The sequence below is a fragment of the Sphaeramia orbicularis genome, chromosome 22, assembly GCF_902148855.1.
Source record: "Sphaeramia orbicularis chromosome 22, fSphaOr1.1, whole genome shotgun sequence".
In the NCBI taxonomy this organism is placed as follows: Eukaryota; Metazoa; Chordata; class Actinopteri; order Kurtiformes; family Apogonidae; genus Sphaeramia; species Sphaeramia orbicularis.
In genome coordinates this window covers 30,973,019-30,993,685 of record NC_043978.1, presented here as the reverse complement: position 1 = coordinate 30,993,685, position 20,667 = coordinate 30,973,019, and the positions used below count along the sequence as shown (strand labels likewise).

The 20,667-nt window shown below is 37.2% G+C and overlaps 2 protein-coding genes across 2 annotated transcripts in view; one reads left to right on the top strand and one right to left on the bottom strand.

Annotated features, from left to right (window-relative positions):
* fyna (FYN proto-oncogene, Src family tyrosine kinase a) overlaps window positions 1-7,258 on the bottom strand; it is a 48,487-nt gene extending 41,229 nt beyond the window's left edge. Inside the window, exon 1 of the mRNA XM_030126933.1 lies at window positions 7,102-7,258. The gene's annotated coding sequence lies outside the window, so the exon portion shown is untranslated. The remainder of the gene's footprint in view (window positions 1-7,101) is intronic.
* An 8,200-nt stretch (window positions 7,259-15,458) lies between these two features.
* marcksb (myristoylated alanine-rich protein kinase C substrate b) lies at window positions 15,459-19,480 on the top strand. Its single transcript, XM_030127436.1, has 2 exons — window positions 15,459-15,832; window positions 18,183-19,480. Exons 1-2 carry the CDS (start codon window positions 15,737-15,739, stop codon window positions 18,762-18,764), a joined length of 678 nt encoding a protein of 225 aa, XP_029983296.1. The 5' UTR covers window positions 15,459-15,736; the 3' UTR covers window positions 18,765-19,480.
* Window positions 19,481-20,667: the final 1,187 nt, after the last annotated feature.

The following is a 20,667-nucleotide window of genomic DNA, read 5'->3' as shown; positions in this document are numbered from 1 at the left end:
CTCAATTGCCTCCAGATGCAGACTGAAAGCCAACTTTGATGTCTGGCCAAATCTGTCGACAAGTATTTGTCAACGCTGCTGTAGGATGCCTTCGCGTCAGGAAGTGAACAATGAAACAAAATGAAGAGGCCAATATCACCTGAACGCAAAGTAACAGCAGAGTTAATGCTACTACATCAACAACATGATGTAGAAATTAATCTCCCAGAATGAAAGCCTTTATTTTGATGCTGTAAAGCCACAAGTGTTAATCATCTACAATAACACACACACACACACACAGAGCACTGGGAGCCATAATGAGATACTCACAGAGATCAATATAGTAAATTAAAAGGACAGACATGTCAGGGTCATGCTGTCTAACCGATGGATTAAACAGCAGAGACTCAGTCAGGCCTGAGAAACACACATATGGTGAGTCTGATGCATGGAAACAATGTGATCACCAGATATATTAATCTACAGACTATGAATCAATAACAATTCTCATTATAAATTAGTCCTGTAAATTAATTTTGTGGTAAAACTACAAAAATAGTCACTAAAATAATCCTTTCGACTCAGAGGATTTGCTTCCTCTGATCCAGATTATTGATGGTCAGTCAGACCAGCAATTGAAAGACATCAACTTCTGGCAGGAATTTATCACCGGTTTTGGACATTTTATATTCTGAGCATTCAATTCATCAAAAGAAACTGACAGGTGAAGAAACAGGGGTAGGTACAAGTATCGATACAGTAATATATCTCATGGCATTATATCTATAATGTATTGTACTATACTGAGGCCAAAGGTTGCACATTTCTCTACCAGTTTACTGTTTAATGGTGACACTCAGACATCATGAGATCTGTGTAGCTAAAGAAGAAAGCATAAAAAGCAAAAATGAACAGGAATTTGGTATTTACTCACTGCATTTTACAAAATTTGACAACTATCATGAAACCACCTCTTTAACATAGCTACACAGTGAAAATACTTCCATGTCAACATGTGGCATCATTAAACAAGTAGTGACAAGTAGTGTTTTAACAAAAATATTATCCAATACCACTACGAAATGACATATTTTATACGTTGTACAATAGGCATATATGATATACTGTGTCTCACATGTATTTGCATATACTGAAAATGTCTTCATGTCTCAGCAGAAATGCACTCCAGGCTTTTATCAATAATGACTTGTTTCTTATCTTCTGTAATGCCTGAGTATAGCCTATACTGTGCAATTTTAGGCTTTCCCAGATAAAAGATAAGAAAATGGGGCGATATCCTTGGTCAGGGCCAAATAACAGTGAACCTATGTTTCACTGTGAGCTTTACAGGTGGATATTGGTGAACTGAAAACAAGTCCAAAAGTGACCAGTTTCATTTTTGGTAACACGATATACAGTTTATGTAGCTAAAAATTAGGGACACACAGACGTATCAGCCAATATGAGTGCATGTCTTTTAATGTATTTTCATTTGTGTTATGTTAAAGTTTTTTCATGAATTAGCATGTTTGAATCTGTGTTCAAAGTTCATGTGATGAAGGGCTGAAAGACTTTATAGTGGTAAGTATTTTATATTTAGGATGATTTATTTGTTATTGGGGATAAATAGCAAAAAAAAAAAAAAAAGAGAAAGAAAGAAAAAAAGCAACGTTGGTATTAACGTTGGCTATCATCCATGATATCATTTTAAATATTAGTATTGGCCAAGAATTTTGGAATCGGTGCATCCTTACTAAAAATACTACACTCAAACTTTCTTTGCATAACTGGCCTCTTTTCCACGAGTCCCAACCGGGTCCACACTCTCCTCCTTCGCCTCGACTTTGGATTTGCTCCCGTACTCATAAATACCACTTTTGTTACCGCTCAATCCCAAAAAATTCATTTTTTACATCTACACCGTTACAGGTGAACCACATTTAATGCTGATGCTCTGACTTGCATCGTAGCCTGAGATTAAAGAGGTTTCATCATGTGTCAGGACAGTGTGTCGTCCTGGTCAGACTGCTGAAATGTGTTAACTAGGAATGCACCAATACCACCATTTTTCCAGACCGAGTACAAGTACAAGTACTTACATTTGAGTACTTGCCGATACCGAGTACCGATATGAGTACTTAATAATACCATTACAGTTCTTAGTTACCTTTGAAAATGCTATTTATTGTCTTTGTCATTAGTCTGACTGTAACAAAGTGCTGCTACTGACATTTAATGAGTTGGAATGAGTGTTTCTCAATCAACCTACCAGGGGGCGCCGTTGTTAATTAACCATACTGACCGAATACCACAAAGAAAAGTAAAGTTTTTTGAGAAGAAGAAAGTTAATAATAATAAACATGGGTCGACAGAGGAGGTAATACTAATGTGGATACTAATGTTGATAGTGATGAGGGTAGTTGTCATAAATCTGTCAATAGTTTTTAACTAACTCGCACAGTCGCTCTTTGAACAGATCCTCTACCTCCACAGTTCCTGGTGGTATTCTCCATCTGGGTACGCATCTGTGAGCACCTGGAAAACGGATGGAATGTACGCAGAGGATGGACAGAATGCTCTGTCCGTATCAGTCTGTGTCTTTAACATTACTTGAAGTCAGCGTTACTGTTGTCACCGTCATTTATTTTGAAAAATCTCCACACTGCTGACATTATTCCTCTGCTGTGTACCTGCTGCACTTAATTGCGAATGTCACACCGACGTAAGTGGTATCGGTGTGATTGTGTTGGAGTACTTTTATGAGTATGAGTACAAGTACACACACTGAGTATCAATACTGGTATTAGTATTGATGCATCCCTAGTGTTAACGTCAAGCTTCTTAAAAAAAAAAAAAAAAAACTAAGAAAATCATTTATGCCTTTTGTATTTCACTGTGGAGTGGGACTGCATTGCATAATTAGCCAACACACACATAATTGTCTTTCCTACTTAACCCAATGAACTTACACGTCCCTCCAGAATGCAGTCATTTTGTAATTCAGCTTCGACAAGACAGTGTTTCATTTAGAGCAGAGACCCTTTGCATTTCAATCACTGCCACAGCACCAAACAACGTCAAACCTCCTGCAGCCCACCTACAGAACTCACACTTGCTGTGACCTTATTCAACTCCAAAATCCAGCATTTCACAAACAATAGATAGACAGAGGATAGTCTTACTTGTGTGCTATTTGAATACATCTGAAACCCACTGGTGTGTTTACTGGATTTGGTACAACTCTGACAATCTCTTCCTAATGGCTGCCATTCTCTGAATAGTTACAATATTTGCTTGTGTCAGACAAGTGAGTTCATTCAGTGTATCAACAACAAGACAATGACTACATTTCAGCCAGCTACAAGATTATCTACACAATGCAATGCAGTGTTTGGCTTTCAAAGCATTTTTCATGTAGTGAATGAAAAGACCTAGTTATAAAACCCACAGCTGAGCTTTATACAGTATGTATGTGTGGGCTTAAGCCTAACTGGTGTTTTGGTGTCACAATGTTCACTGTTAAGTATGTTGAGTCATGTTGTTAAATCACTGAGCCTATTGTAAATGAGTAAGTCCATTCAGTCAGCAAGATCCGAGACCCACATATGAACATTTTCCAAAGTGGAGAAAAGGGCAAATTAGAAAAACCTGAACTAACACTTTTTAACTTTTTTTTTTTTTTTTTCCAAGAAAGAGGATCAGATTCTTGCTGCTTCTGCCTGTCAGTCTGTGTTGGGGGTTTAAATGGTTCTTTCCAACTCTTCTGCCAAAGAAGGGCAATGGTCACCTTAATAATCCACTGGAAATTATGAAGTAGCAGGTCTAGAGCAAAGGAGGTTAAAGATTCCTCGTGGAACTGACAAACAGCTGGGGGAATAGTAGTTTAGAGCTGATATGAAAGACAAAAATACGTAAAAGTTGTAAAGTTTGTGCTGGAGTCTGTTTTTGTGTCGGTAGCTGATTGTTTGTAGATGTTAGCTAACGGTAGATAGTGTTTTCCACGGTTCCTGCAGGTTCTTAAAAAGTCTTGAATTTACAAATCTGCATTTAATACTTTGAAAACAGTCTTTAAAGGATATTGAATTTGATATGGTAGGTCTTAAGTTAAGTTGACATAAACCTGTTCACTGTATTGTGTTTAAATGTGTATGGGAAATGTCCAAGCTACAAAGAAAATAATGTGAGTCTAAGTTCCACCTGTTTCAACTCGACAACTTATAAAGAAATTAGGAACAAGTTATTGCTAACTTTGCAGCCGCCGGTGAGAAATGACTTGTAATGGCAGGAATCAAGGCGTTGGAGTAAATGAACACATTTTTCTAAATTCTAGGAGTCACAAATTTTTGCCACCATGGTCGTGAAATAGGCTGCGAAATGGGCCTTAAAGTCTGTTCCAAGTAGTCTTAAAAAGTCTTTAATTTAACTTGTAGAAACCTGTTGGAACCCTGGTTTTCTGAGAACCGAGAGAAGATTGATCCATTGCTGCAGAGCTACTTCTCGCCATGTCAGACTGAAAGATGTTTCCAAAAAGGCCACAGTTTGGTCTACTTCCTCTTATTTCTTTATCCATACTCTGCTACTGTCAAACAATTCTGATAAGAAGTGAAGCCAGTGTTTTTGTTTTGAGCTACATCTTCACCATGATGAGTGGTTGTCGGAAAGACTTTCACTTCTTTGCCTCGATACAGTTTCCTATTACAATGACATTAGCTAGTTTCATTAATGTAGGCAGTGTGCCCCACAATGTGACCACTGTAGAGGAACGGGGCAGATACTGAAGAGTTTCTGAACTTCGATAATGCTTTCCCTGGAAAACAAAACCAAACTGTACATAGATATAAGTTTACAGGACATAGTTACCTTAGAAATGAAGTTCGCTACTAGCTGGTCCACAAATGACCAGCTCCGAGCACAAAACAGACTCCAACACCTCATAGACACGCATGCCCATGTTTACAAATTGAACCTTTAATATCAGATACAGATATATAAAATCTATTTACTTCATGTGTTCCAAGTATCTCACCTCAGTAACAACATATTTCATGGGAACTCCACAGCAGCTAATGGATCTGTTGGTACTGGCAGAGAAATCATACTTTTACCATCAATGAAATATGAAGAAATCTGATATACTTTGTAAAATATTACAGATAAATAATGTTCTATTCATGTAGTATAGAGCATGACAAAACATCAAAACACCACAGAGAAATAATAGAAGCAAAAACTTGCTGATTAACCACCAACATGATGACAATTTCTACCTATTTCATTACTTCAGTTTTTGGCATATACCAGCATGTTTTTCTTTTGGGTTTATTTTATTTTCATCGACAGCTCAACTAACAAATGTTAATGTATTTGTTGCTTTGCTTATTTTTTCTAATGCATAACTGATGTTGACCTAACATTTTAACATCTAACAGTTAAGTGATGTAACTCTAGATTTCTGAAATGGGTTTGTTATGTTCTCATCATGAGGAAGAGTTTGAGAATATAGATAAAAGTCTAGTTTCTTAAAATTCTTCTCAGGACCAAACAGATTTTCAAAACATTTACTGTGAACATCAATATTATTACAGACATTTTTAGAGATACCACCCTGCCCTAAATAAATTAACTCTCAGTTTAATTGCTGTGTTTGTCATTTTTAAGTAAAAGCATGCTCAAAATATCAAAATAATCAAAACTAATCATTCCAAGAGTGGCACCAGAATGTTAGGATGTAACGATTACCGGTATAACGATAAACCGCGGTAAAATTCCCAACAGTTAGTATTATTATTTAAATTCTAATTATCATGATAACCGTGTTTGATTACCGCCCTTTGAAAGAGAAAGAGAGAGAGACCCTAAAACAACTCAAACTTGATATGGAAAATGGTCAAACAATGGCCATAAGGTGCCATCTTTAGTGCACATTTGTATGTTTGATGTTTACATGTTAATATTTGAATGTTTCTGCCAACAGAAAGTACATTGTGCCTATTATTTTATTAGATTTTTTTTTTTTTTTCAGAATACAACTTGGTTAAATTATTTCAGTGTGTGTATAAGTACTTTTTGAACATTTTGAGCACATTTCAACAATACCGTGATAATAATGATAACCATGATACTTTTGGTCACAATAACCGTGATATGAAATTTTCATATCGTTACATCCCTACAGAAGGTGTATGGTTATCAGTCAGACTTCAGTGTTTGTTTATTTATTTATTATGTCACATCATCATCCCTAACCTGAATAATGTCCTGTCACATGGCACACTGTCCACATACCCTGCAGGCCTAGTATCAGTCAGTCTATGAACTCACTGTATGCACTGATGAGGCCTGAGGAAATACGGTCATGGACCATAATATATGACCCTTTTCATTCACATTTAACACATCACGCATGCCAATTGTGCAGTCATTTGTGGAGAAGAGTTGGCTGAATCCTGCAGCTCCAGGCTGCCTGAGTCCATAAATAACATTGTCCCTGTGCTTGTCAGTACCCAACTTATGGATAAACTGAGGTTGGATGTGAGCTGCACAACAGTAGCCTGTATCACCCCCAGTGTTTGCCTACAAGATGGATGGCTGCACCTCCAGACACCCATCAGATAACCCGATTAGGACAGCTTTAATTGGATATTTAACAGCGTGCCAATGCAATTAGCTCAGAGCATATGACAATTATTTTGGGGTGAAATCAACATGGTGCTGTTTTCAGGCCTGTTGTGTGTGGCGTTTGTGTGTTTGCATGGCCTCAGTGGTCAGCTCTGTTCTGCAGCGCATCCATCCCCGCTGCTGCAACAAGAGCCTCTTCTCTAGAATCACTGCAAAACATCATCCACATTCACCACCACCGCCACTCTCTGCGCCTTCAACCAGCTTCTGTCAACAAAGTTCACTGTTAAATGCGTAAAGCTACAACTGCAGACTGTCTGGAGTAAATACAGGCTTGAATGCAGCGATTCCACTATGTTATGTATCTCCTCTCCTCTCTCTCTCTCCCTCTCTCTCTCTCTCTCTCTCGAGATGAATCTATCTCGCAGTCCACAGCAGCGCAAAATAGGGGACAAGGCGGGTGCACCAATTGGATTCAACACTGGAATAAAACGTGCTTACCGAAGAAAATTCAGATTAATCCATCGGAGTTTCCAGCGGCACTTCTGTGGGACAATTCAGCGCTATTTTCTCCTCTCTGCTGGTGTTTTTATTCGCGTTCAGAGAGCAGCAGTGGGACACCCTTCCCTACCGATTGAGGAGCCCCTGTCGCCGCCGCCGTGCGTACAGACGATGACGACGGCGATGGCGCGTCAGGCTGACGTCCGTTACGCACGGCGCTTCCGGAGACTCCTTCAGAAATAAACCCACTAGTCCAAAAGCCAGGTCCGAGGGACGGTATGGAAACCATCATTTGCGTTTGTAGAACTTTAAACATCATAATTATACCGTTTAATAGTATTTTTCACAGTGAAATAAGTAGACGAACACTGCGTAGAGTTAAGTCAGTGATTATTTTGATGAATTTGCAGATCTGTTTGTCTTTGTTCTCATGTTGTGCTCATTTCATGCTTACTTTGTTCATTTAATTCTTGTTTTATGGATTTACTGTTTGTTTTTGGGCTCATTAAGACTTGCTTTGTGTATTTTTGTGGACTTTATGTTAGAGTCTACTTTGTTAATCGTTTATTTAGTCCTTATTTTGTGGTTATGTAGGCCAGTGCATATTTTGTTGCTTTTTGTTCATTTCACTAATTTGATGCTTGCTTTATTTGTTTAATGTGTGTTTTGTTCATTCTTATTAATTCAATGCTTATATGAGCCATATTTCATTGATTCTGTGTTTATTCCTGTAGTTATTTAATGTCCTTTTTTTTTTTTTCATTTCTGCTGTTTCAGTCCTTACTTTTGTGCTGCTGTAGTGCTTGTTTTGCTGATTTTTGTTGATTTTGTACATTTTTAATACTGATTTTGTTCATTTTCTTGAACAAATGCTTGTTTTGTGGATTTAGTGTGTTTTTGTGCTCATTCGGGGCTTGTTTTGTTTGTTTGTTTACATTGTTCATTTAATGTTTATTTTGTGGTTGTATAATGCTTACCTAGTTGATTTTTGTTTATTTTGTTAATTTAATGATTGTTTAATCGTTTTTTAAATCAACTTTGTGGTTATTCATGTACCTATTTAGTGCTGGTTTTGTTGATTATAGTTAATTTTTAGATTTTGTCTCATTTTTGGTTTGTTGTACATTTTAATTTAATCTGATTTAATATGAAAGCATATGAGTGTAGTTCTCATTCTTATTCAACTACTTATTCTTTCTTATCATTAGCTTTGTTATTCTTTTGTTTATTATGCATTTATTTTATCCAGGTTCTGTATTTCTGTACTTTATTTTCAGCAGCAGGTGGAGAACATGCCTGTCTCTCATTTTTATCAATGAAATATATCAGTGTACACTTTGTTTTTAAAACTATTTATATTCATTAAGAAAAACACCCAAAACATATTTCATTTAATACTTCTACTCATCATGTGGTAAATCCTCCCTACTGCTGCTTCAGTATTTGACTGCTATTCCCATGCTTTTATTTTGGTGTGCCAGTGCAGATTTATGTTCCGGTTTACGTGCCTCTATTTTGACGCAGCTGTGATTGCGTACGGCTGATGCGGATCCACACCGACCCCGAGTGTTGATTGACACTATTTTCCTCCAATGTCGGATTACAATGTGTAGTGAGACCCCTCCTCTTCTTTGGGTCGGATTGATTAAAAAAAAAAAAAAAAAAAAAAAAAAAAAAACAGAGCGAGACTTATTTCTGTAAACGCCAAGGGCTTCTTATATCTTACTCTTAAAAAATAAAAAGAGACCAGGTTAAAAAAAAAAAAAAAAAAGACAACGCCTCAAATTTAAAACTAAAACAATATTCCTGAACATTTGGGTTTGGTCTTTGTTTCATTCGACCATATTCAACAGTTTCCCCCGGAGTGTGTGAATGTGTGTTAGTTTAGTTGTTGTAAAGTGAACAGCTGGTGTTTCAGTCTCTGCCTGAAGGCGATCAGTGAAATCACCGGCTGTTGGTTTGTGTTGGGTTTACAAACCACTGACACAGAAACCTTCATGTAAAGTATGAAGAAAAGCTCCAGATTAACTCATTTTAACAAAATATCACATCCTCAGTATCCCTTAATATTCAGATTTTTGTTTCACTTTGGTAGAAAGAAAGAAATTGTAACATGTTTACCCACAAAGAGAACAGTCCTACAATATATTGAAGCTTTACAAGGATTTTCAGTGATTTAACCTCCTCAGGAATGTATTATAAACCACAAGGTTGACATTTGACCTTCACTTACATCACATTCCTCCAGTTTTGCAGCTGGTTGGTTACTGAACACTCCACATTCACTTAGTTAGTTGACTATATAAGCTACTCAAGTAAAGAAACAATAACTAGTGCTCTCAAACGATAAAAATTTGTAATCAGATTAATCACAGGGTTGCTGTGGATTAATTTCAATTAATCACCATTAAATACAATTTATTTTTAATCTATATTAATTACGTTTTATTTTGAATGAGCAAACAGACTCAAGAAAGAAGAGAATATATATGCATTTAACGGGTTTGTCGCACTCTGGGCAACACATTAGCCGAAGTGCTAGCAGAGTCACTGACTAACGAATGCTTTGCATTAATGTGGTATTTTAATTTGGAAGTGCTTCAGTGAAAAGAAAACTCCTTCCTGCAGAGTGTGGTTAATACTTTGTCGGTCGACTGTTCCATCTTGGGTTTTTTTGTATTCATATTTCTGGGCCAACATGCTGTTTACTGTCTTCCATTTTTATGGGCTGGTTCTGCTGCCTGTCACTACTGGATCAACTGCCCATTTGCACATGCACGACACTAACGCTACTTGGACAAACTGAACCAAATGCGTTGGCAGAGACTTTCAGAGTCATTCTGTGCTGCAGATGGGTTGCATTAAAATTTTTGATCAGATTAATCATGATGATGGATTAATCTGCGTTAATTTTGACAGCCCTAACAATAACATTATATTGTGTAGTATTTTTTGTAGTATAGTTACATTTCAGAAGAAATGAAAACAAAAACTGCAAAGATGTAAAACAAATAACAGCAGATAAAACAGACTAAATCTGGTTATAAAAAAATGTAAGTGTTTCATGCTGCAAAACAATGAAATAGCTGATCAATCTTGAACCTTAAGAAACAATAGGTAATTGTGTCATATTTGAAGTCACACATTTTTTTCATCCAGCCATTTTCTTAAGACATGAAAAACTCAAATTAACACTAAAACCAATAAAAACATAAAACTTATTGCAGGTTCAGAATCAAGCATACTGAAATATGTTTCCTGGAATATTCAGTAAACATATAAAGAAAGCTATTTGTACGCAGCACGTAATTCAGAGGTCACCCATTTGCTCAGGGACACTTGTGAATAATATCAGATTCCTGCACAAATGCACAAAACAACAAGGACAAAGACACAGTGTACTGTTGTACTGAAGTCAACATTTACAGTTTCATTTATAAGCTGACGTGCAATGGAAGACAGATGATGACAAGGACAAGAATGAATAAAAAGAGACTCATTTTCCACTGTGTGGCTCCTGCAGTGCATGTGTAATGAATGAACGTCGATCTGGACTGATGTAAGAGTTGCATGAATTCTGACATGACATGTTCAGGCTCAGGTCACGTTGTAAAAAAATCACATCTGTATCTGATTTGATAAAGATAGACTGATTTATGGTCTTAGCTGATTATTGGAGCTGACATTCAGGTTTATCTTTTTTCTGGGTTCTGTAACCTACGCCTCCTGAACCACATGTCACTCTTTAGTTTCTGTGTCTTTGTCAGAAAACTTAAGAAAAACATATGGAAAAGAATAACTATTATTTTGAACACTGCACTAATCATCAGTCTAAAGCCATTTATGCATTGTCGATCTTACACAGAATATAAATCTTTTTTTCATGATTCACCATTAGGTGCTTTTTTTTGCTAAACTTTAACCCATAAAGACCCAACGCTATTTTTGTCACAGTTCCTATATGATTTTTTCCTCTAAATTTATCCTTTCTGAAGTGATTTATCACCACTTATTGTAATATTATCCTCTGTGTTTTGCATCATTTCAGTAAAAATCATGTATTTTGTTATATTTATTTAACTGATCATGTAGATGTTAATAAAAAACTCAGATTAAAATTAAGGGTTAATATATTACAAACAGAAGAAACTGAAGAAAAAAGTGACTTTTTCAGTCATTAACTGAACAGAAAACAAGTATCTCCATCCACTGTCATTTATCAGAGTACATGGGTTTTACTGGTGAATTACTGTTGTAGAAGATGACAGAGTTTTCATGTTCACAACGGAGCCTCTGAACGTCCATATGGGTCATATCTGATGACCGTGAAAAGATGACAAACTGTATTTTACACCAATTATTTACACGTATTGATAGGATTAGTGGATCAATAAGTATTAAACAGTTTAGACCAGTGAAAGAGTTTGGATGTGTGAGTCTTTATGGGTTAAATGCACAAACACATTTTTTCAGCCCTGCACACTGGCCATTGTGGTAAAACATACAGGAGGTTATGTAATTTTCTTGAACTTCAGATTTTTTTCTTGTCATTTGGTTAAAATGGCTTTTTAGAATGTGAAGTTTACTTTAGTACCTTTAGTTTTATTTCTTTTCCTTGTAGTTCACAGTGAAAACAGATATTAAACATATTTGAAAATATTATTGAATTGTACTTTCTTTGCTTGATTTTGACAGTCAGTTTAAAAACATTTGTTTTTTTAACAATTAAAACCAAGATTTTCATTTTACTTTAAAACTTTAGTTATAAATTTCTGTTTCCTTTATCAATAATAATCTACATTGACCTGTAATTTAGGAACACATAAAGATCTGGAACAAATCAGAACTGAAAAGATCAGATCCCATGTGACACAAAAAAAATAAAAACAAACAAACAAAAAAACAGATTTGAGTCACATAAATCACAGTTTGCTTTTTTTTTTTATCTTCAGCCGTCAACCCTGGCCTTTCGATTTGAGCAATAGATAATCCAACATTTATATCATATGAGACTAGATCTATGGTTATTTACATTATTGATCATTTGTATTGATTATCTGTTGTGCTTGAGGATCTCTTTAAATGTCTAACTAAATAATAGATTATTTCTGCTCTATAACTGAACTGTCAGCTTCTTAGTTGCTGTCAATATGAACAGGCAGTGAATATATTGGACATTTAAATGAAAATAATGTAACTTTATTATTTAATTAATTCAGACCTTCAACACACACTTGATCCAGGATATTTCTTCGTATAAATGAAACCTTTGTATGCAGACGTCTGCTCCGTGCCGCTTTGTCCCCCTGTTTACATATTCACAGCAGCTCACACAATAATAATTAAAGCTTTGCATGTCATCTGAATATCACAACAATGAGTGTGTCCTAGTTAGCCTGATGGATCAGGGAGGGGTGTGTGGGGGGAGAAGTCACCCTAATCCTCAATTGTTGTCTGTGCTGCTGAGTTTTGAACTCACTCTCACCCTTCAGTCTCCATAACCAGGAGTCATGATGATCGTTAAAGCCCACAGTCTGTGTCTTTCTTTTTTTTTTTTCTCTCTCTCTGAGCCATTTTGGACCGGTAACCATGGTGATGTGGGTCATACGATGATGGCAAAGAGAGGAGACGTGTGGCTGCTGGTGGAGTCGGAGCACTGCAGGCTGGAGCTGAACAGGGCCAGAAAGTCTCATTATATCTGGGTCACTGGGATGCTCCAGCTGCAAGCAGCAGACAAGACGCTATTATGCAAGAGGAGGGATGAGAGAAGTTGTGGTCACAGGGACTTTTAGTTACAGAGGATGTCTGTTTAGTGATGGGACGTACAGTATGTGGAGTGGGGTGGGGAGAGGGGGTAAACACACACAATCAGAGGCGTTGTTAGGGTCTTAAAACACAGGGGGCTCAGCTCAGGACAGAAAGCTGTAGGTTTTTCATTGAGCTTTAACCTCCAGGGCTGAAAGACAAGGCCAAAGCGGAAGTGTCATAACCTGAAAAAATACTTACAACCTGGTTTTAATCTCTAGAGTTAATTTTCCTGTTCATGGAACCTGTACAGGACTTTGACTTAACCCATAAAGACCCAGTGCTACTTTTGTGCAGTTCCCAACTTATTTTTCTCTTTATCTAACCTTTCTTAAGTGATTTATCACCATTTATTATAATATTATCCTAAAATTGTCTCACTTTTCACTGTAAATGATGTATTTTCCTATATTTAATTTCCTGTACTTAATTTAGTTGTTCATGAAAACTCAAAGTAAATTCATAGGTTATTAGATCAAAACAGAGGAAAATGAAGAAAAAGTGACTTTTTCAGCAAAATCTCTCATTAACTGAACATAAACCCAGTGTCTCCATCCAGCCATTGATCAAACTCCATGGGTTTTACTGGTGAATCAATATTGTAGAAGATGATGGCGTTTCCACGGTAACTACAGACCCTCTGAACGTCCAAATAGGTCATATCTGATGACAATGAAAAGATGACAAACTGTATTTTACACCAATTATTTGCATGTATTGATAGGATTAGTGGATCAACAGGTATTAAACATTTCAGATCAGTAGATGGTTTTGGTCAACGGTGGCTGTTTGGGTCTTTAAGGGTTAAAGGGGTTTTATGTACAGATATTCTGGACTATCAACAGCAGAGGGAATTTATGTACCAGAACAGACTAAATTTCTGTTACATCTCCACAGACTGCATCACTCACTGAATAAAGAATGAAACTCATAATAGACACATCCCTATTATAGTATCATCAAGTTTTTTCCTTCAAACCAAAACATTGAAAATAACACTGTGTCTTATAATCTTCACATTGCATTGGCTGTTTACTTTACAGTTCGGTTAGTTTAGCTCTGTTTTTAGACAAAAAACAGTCAGTAAAACTACAAATCATATCCATTTTCTGTACGGTTTGTGTTGTAACTATCTGCAGTAAAGATACTAACTTTATACCTTCATAAGACCCATTATGGAACTCAGTCGTGAAGAAGAAGCTGTGGTGAAAACAACAGTACTAGTAGCTTTTAACATTTTGAACATTCAGATCATTTTTCTTCAATTGCACCGTGGCTGAAGGGCTTTAATAAAACAAGCTGTGGAAATTATGGATAAAAAGCCAATTCTCTGGTACCACTGTCACATCCTGGACAATTATAACTTTTTTTTTTTTTTTTTTTGAAAGCTTAAATGAATTCACAAATGTATTAATAAATCAGCACCAGAGCCACTTAGTGGTTTCATCCAAAGACAGAACCAGGAGCTCTGACAACAAGAACTGTAAAATATCCCATATTTAAACAGTCAGAGGACAGTCACATCTGGAACACAAATGAAATAAAACTATTAACAGATGTCAAAACATTCACAACAAAGGTTATGAAATGACTGAAAACAAAACAAGAATGTACCCACTTCTGAAATGTACAATGTTTGGTGAAATTGGAGTTTATTTGTTTTTTTTTTTTCCTTTTTTTAATCTCTTTTCTTTGAGCATGATGTGGTAAATGTGAATATGCTTGTATACTGTTTGTTTGTTTATACAGATTCTATGTTGTTATTTGTATTGTAGATGTATTTCTCTGCAAATTATAACGAATGATATATAGACCTACGCTTTGTGCAGACCATCAAATGTTCTATATGTCCACTATGTTTCACTACATTGTCCCCAATAAATAAATAAATAAATAAATAATCAAGGAAGATCAGTCTGCTTTTTAAATATTGTCTGTAATTTCCAAATGGGTATATCAGAAGATCATGGTTGAATGCTAAAATAAGATTGGGTGCTTTGTCTATTTTCTTTATTTTGTTGATTATTTTCTTTTCTTCATTTGGTCCTTGATGGAGGGTTTTAATACATGTTGAAAAGACAGATGAACAGATTAAATAATTAAAATAATCCATGTTACTGATGCCTCTGAACACAATTAAAGCACCCATATGAGACCTATTCACAAACTAGACGAATTAAAAATGTAAATCTTTGTAAAAAAACTGGTTTATCTGCAAAAACTACTTTGGTCGCCACGTAGAATCCAACAAAATTAACCAATATTTGTGGTTTATTCCCTCCTCAAATAATCGTCCACTTGGATAATAAAGATTCTACAGCTCTGATGGATCCAGGATGATGCTTTAATCCAGAAAAACATCCACTTTTAGCACTCAAAAGTCGATATAAAAATAAGTTGCTGGCCATGTTGTTATTCCTCGTCTATTGTCCACGACTCCCCACTCCACGACCCCCTCCCCACCGGTCTGATCCCGGACTTGTGATTGGTGGACGGGGCCTGTCTTTGTCGTCATAGCCCCAGCGCCCATTCATCAGCGGACTTGGGCGTTGTACTCCGCATCTCATTTGCGGCGGGGCCAATTTCTCCATTTACAAACTCCAGCTCGAGGGAAAAAATTGCAAGAATTCGCGTTTCTTTTTGCATCTTTTCGCCACAATTTCTCACGCGTCTTTTTGCGGTTGCGTCGGTTGCGCGTGGACTCGTGTCGGGCTTGGCTTGGAGAACAAGGTGTGTGCGTCTGACTTGGTGTTTTTGGGGAAGGGAAGCTTGCGGTCTTTGTTCATTCATTTGATCGGTCGGTTGGGGTTCCTTTGTTGGACCAAAAAGCATGGGAGCACAAATCTCCAAAACCGCTGGAAAAGAAGAAGCTGCGGTGGAGAAGCCGGCGGAAGGCGCGGCTGTTGCAGCCAAATCTAACGGACAGGTAAATACAATGTAGAATATTAAAAACCCAAATTGCTTTAAGCTTGGATTTCTTTTTGGCTCAATTTGGCGATGTGGTGCGTTTAATGGCGTGCTCCATGTTCCATGTAGCGCATCCACACGCACACCGGCATTCAGGGAAAGTGGCCACATGTATCCATTGTACCCAGTGCATGGCGACAATATAGTTTATTTTGCAGAATAACATGATTATCCCGAATTAATTTACGCCTTTTTATATCAACAAATGATAATTAAATTTATCTCATTGTGAAAAGAGCTCATGCTGCAAAACAAATCTAATACTTTATTGTTCAGCGTCTAAATTAGATGAAAATGTTGCATTCCTGTTGCTGTTTCTTGCATTTGGAACAATAGAAAATGGATGTGGGGGATTGTATACAGCAGGGTTTGTGGCCGCTCTCACTGAGGCATGGCCATCTTAAAAAATGATACCACGCCTTTGTTGTCAGATTCAAGAAAGGAGCCACGTTTTCTGCACAGATGGCCCTGAAAACTGACAAAAAACCAAATATATGAGTATGTTAGAGGCAAATGTGTTTAAAAATCCAATTTATCCAACTGTTTCATTATTGTGGTCGTTAAATGAAAGGGGTGGAAAAAAAAAAAAATCCCCCAAATTCCTCTGTTGCTTTAATCGATTGCACGCCGAGCTGTGCGCCCCCTCGTGGCCCCCGGCGGTACTGCAGTCTAACCGACTAGCCTACTGCTGAAAGCCACTGATCTGTCGTCACCGTCCTAGTAACAGATGTTGCTGCAGTTTTAGGGCTTTTTTCCTATTGGTTACAACACTGGTCAGGGATTTTTGATTAAATATCGCAGCACGACTGGATTTACAGAGCAAGCAGAAATGGTCAAATCAAAATATGTTTGAAATTCCAAATATTTGGACAAATGTCTCAAAATAAGACACTCCTACTAGAGAATGTGGTTAATTAAAATTCAATTTGTATCTTGAAATGCAAAAATTACTAATAAATTATAAGCCACTATAAAACAGTTTGAAATTGCAAAGAAACTGAGAATTGTTGCTAACCAAAAAGCAATTTATGTAAAAATGTAGTCTACTTGTAAACATATAGCCTGTAGAACATAAATGACATAATTTGTGCATAATACCAGTGAGACGAAAACTAAAAAAGGGGAAAAATCTTAAAATGAAGATGATCTATATTCATATATCATTTGAAAACCAAATATTACATATATACACAGATTAAAATACTTGTGTACACACCCACATACATGTGCACAATAGATGGGTCATTTGTGAAGCACCTTCATTTAATGGCTTTTTTCCAATACTTTTTTATTAGAATAAAACAATTCCGTGTGCTTGCGTCAATTAAAAGAAAACAGTTGTTTTGAGCTGTCCTCAGTCACTAGCTGTCTGGGTTTTTTTTTGGGGGGGGGGGGTTTTTACCGTATGCGTGAATTAGATTTTTTTTTTTTTTTAATTGATTGACACCAGTTGTATGTGACTTACAGGAAAAATACTCCATTTTTCAAGGAACTTGGTTTTTGACCATCCAGAGCACAAATAAGCTCATATTTCAAATTCAAATGAAAAATTAATACTAAAAACCTTAAATTACCATGTCAATTTTTAAGTGTATTTAGGAAAATAATTTTCAAAATAAATTAGTGACAGCCTTTTAAGACCACAACCAATGCATCTCAAGGAAGAGACACTTAAAACCACTTCTACTAATGTGTGCACATTTTTTTTTTTTTTTTTTTTTTTTTTTTAGCAAATTACTGTTTCAAATGGCAGCAAATTGTGCAATGCATTCTTAATATTAAGTTTTAGATTTTTAAGTAGCTTTGCATCATCCAGTGATGAGTTCTATCTGAGGTTTCTGAAATATTCCACTATTCCATCATAAATAATGTAATTTCTTCAAGTTTCTATTTTTATCAGGTTCCAAAAGCAACCTGTAAAGTAAAGATGTGGCCATTCGGCATGTGACATGATTGCTGATATTGACCGATTAGGGCATTTGGTTATCATTACATGCTCCATATTGAACTTTTTTAAAGCACATAAGATCTGCAAATGGTGATACACTCAGAAATCTAAAGGTAGGACGCTTAAAAATGAATGAATGTTAGTGTTAACATCAAAGTATACAAGAGAAAAGGTAAGCGAAACAACCAAGCATTATGTAACTGTGTTAGCAAATTATGTTAACGACAGTGGAAAATGTCCCCATCTGTGTTTCTGCGGTCAGTATTGGAGCTTTCACAGGTTTTATTGTCAGTAATCACTTTGTTCCTAATAGGAGGATCTGATGCTCAGGAATCAACTTAAATTTCCATTTTTTTTCCAGGAGAATGGACATGCCAAGACCAATGGAGATGCCTCTCCAGCTGCAGAGGAGCCCAAAGCTGAGGTCCAGGCCAACGGCAGCACACCCACTGAGGAGGCCCCGAAAGAAGGAGCCGAGAAGGCAGAGGGCGCCGAAGTCAATGGAGAGAAGGACGCCGCTACGAACGGAGAGGCTTCTGCCAAACCTGAGGAGGGCGCATCCACCAGCGAGGACGGCAAACAGAAGAAGAAGCGCTTCTCCTTCAAGAAACCCTCCTTCAAGCTGAGCGGCTTCTCCTTTAAGAAGACCAAGAAGGAGTCTGAGGAGGGGGCGGCAGAGGAAGGAGCAGCAGCAGCTGAAGGAGAGAAGGCGGCTTCAGAGGAGGCAGCTTCTGAGGAGGCCAAGCCGGCCGAGGAGGCGGCGGCTGAGGAGGGCGCCACCAAGGAGGCTGCAGCCGAAGAGCCAAAGGCCGAGAAGAAGGAGGAGGAAGAGGTGAAGACAGAAGCAGCGGCGGCACCTGCAGCAGCCGAGGAGGAGAAACCAGCTGAAGCTTCACCTGCTGAACCGGAGACGGCAGCTAGTCCAGAGGCCACCACCGAGTAATCCTGCTGAACGAAGAGACGCCGGAATGAAGGAAAAGCGATGGAGCCCGTCTTGAAGGAAGGAATGCGAGGACTTGTCTAAAACCAGGGATTTTTTTGTTTATTTTTTGTTGGTGTTTGTTTACTATCTCTGCAACCATCTCATCCATACTGACTGCAGTGTCCTGGGCAGTGAGGCGTACTGGAGTGTGTGCTGCTTCCTCACTGCTCATCGGTGCTTGCATTTGTGACGTGGGTGAGTGTGTGAGTGAAAGTACGAATGCGTGTGTGGATGTTTTTCTACATGAAACCATGACTGTGTTGACATGAATTTGACATATTTAATCAAAGTATTCGGTGCTGGGCAATTGGATGTAGCAGCAAAAAGCTGTGTCTGCAACATTTTGACACATTGTGATATTTAAAGGGAACGTCTTAAATGTTGTCTTTGCAGTGCACAGCTGTTTACAACTTAAAGCTCAATACTCCTGTGGATACACAACCATTGAACAAACTAGATTTAGACAAAAACAAATAGGTGCTCATCACTTTCCATTAGACTCCACCATTTCAAACCTCTGTAGTAATGCACGTTGTATAGACTTTGATATTACTGGTTTTATGACTGAGATGTACCTAAATGACTGAAGTTTTTAACAGATTACCCATTGTAAATGAAGTTTTCTTGTTTTTCACCATTTGTAAGATTGAATAAAATTGGGAGATGTTTTAAGCAAATCTTGCATCAAGCTGTGATGACTTCAACTCTCAGAATGTAGACAAGAAAATGCACAAAACAACAGATAGAGGGCAGTGTTTCACCTGCATGTTTTAATGTGTGAGACTTAATGTGAAGTCAATATTGATATAACAGTTCCTTAAACATTTAAAGCACCTACACTCTTAATATATTTATAGCCAAAGCATTTTTATTAGTGTAGATGTTGCAATCATATTAGAAAACATTCAACAATATTTTCATTTTCTTCATTGGTCACAACTGAATTTAATACAGAACAAAGGGTATAAGTGACAGTTTTAGCATTTAGTCACATTTGTTGCTTGTGTAATTCAATTCTTCCTCCACAAAATGAATAAATCAGATTTCTACAATGTAACTCCAATGTAAATATTCTTGTCCCAGTGTACAGTACTGCAGTCTGTGTATCATGAGTGTGAGTCTATATACATTCATGTCCTACTATAACATATTACATTACCTTCAGCACATGAGTCTATATGGCTTTTAATTCCTCATACAATGCCATATTGATACAAAGAATAAATATGGATTTACGTAGTAGGAAAACATCTCATAGTATTGAGCTTAGTACTTTTACTGCAGCTGCTTCTACCAGAGTATTAATATAAAGTACACATTTTTTTTGTAAGATTTTGCAGTTTTTCTTCTGCATGTAGGTTTGAGTATGGCCTATTGTTGATGGCCACCTGAGTTTTTTAATAATTCATTCAGTTTTGTTTATCACATACTAATTTCAAGACAACATAGTAAGGTCATGATCTTCAAATATACATATTAAAAAACCCTACAAATCCCATGAGAGTGAGCACTTGGCTACAGTGTGAAGGAAAACCTCCAACAGATCTGGGCTCAGAGTGGGCGGCCATCTGCCTCAACCGGTTAGAGAGGAGAGAGAGGTGGAAATCACAAACACTGGGCAGATCTGAGGCCAGCACCACACATCAGGAATGTACAGCTGAGGAGATTAGAGATATCTGCAGAAAAATACAGGGAGGGAGTAGACGTGAAGGTGTTTTCATGTAAAGATGACATACAGAATGAAAATCCATACAGAGTGAAAGACAGAGGATGGGGCTCTTCAGGTTTTTTTTTATCCAGTGCAGCTCTCCTCATATTTTTTCCTTGTTAATACTCCTCCTGAGTGGGTGTGAGATTTCAAGCT

Excerpts from the sequence above, each read along its gene's own strand:
- marcksb (XM_030127436.1), top strand. The coding sequence starts at position 15,737 with ATGGGAGCACAAATCTCCAAAACCGCTGGAAAAGAAGAAGCTGCGGTG. Across the intron at positions 15,833-18,182 it reads CAGCCAAATCTAACGGACAG|GAGAATGGACATGCCAAGAC; the intron begins GTAAATACAATG and ends TTTTTTTTCCAG.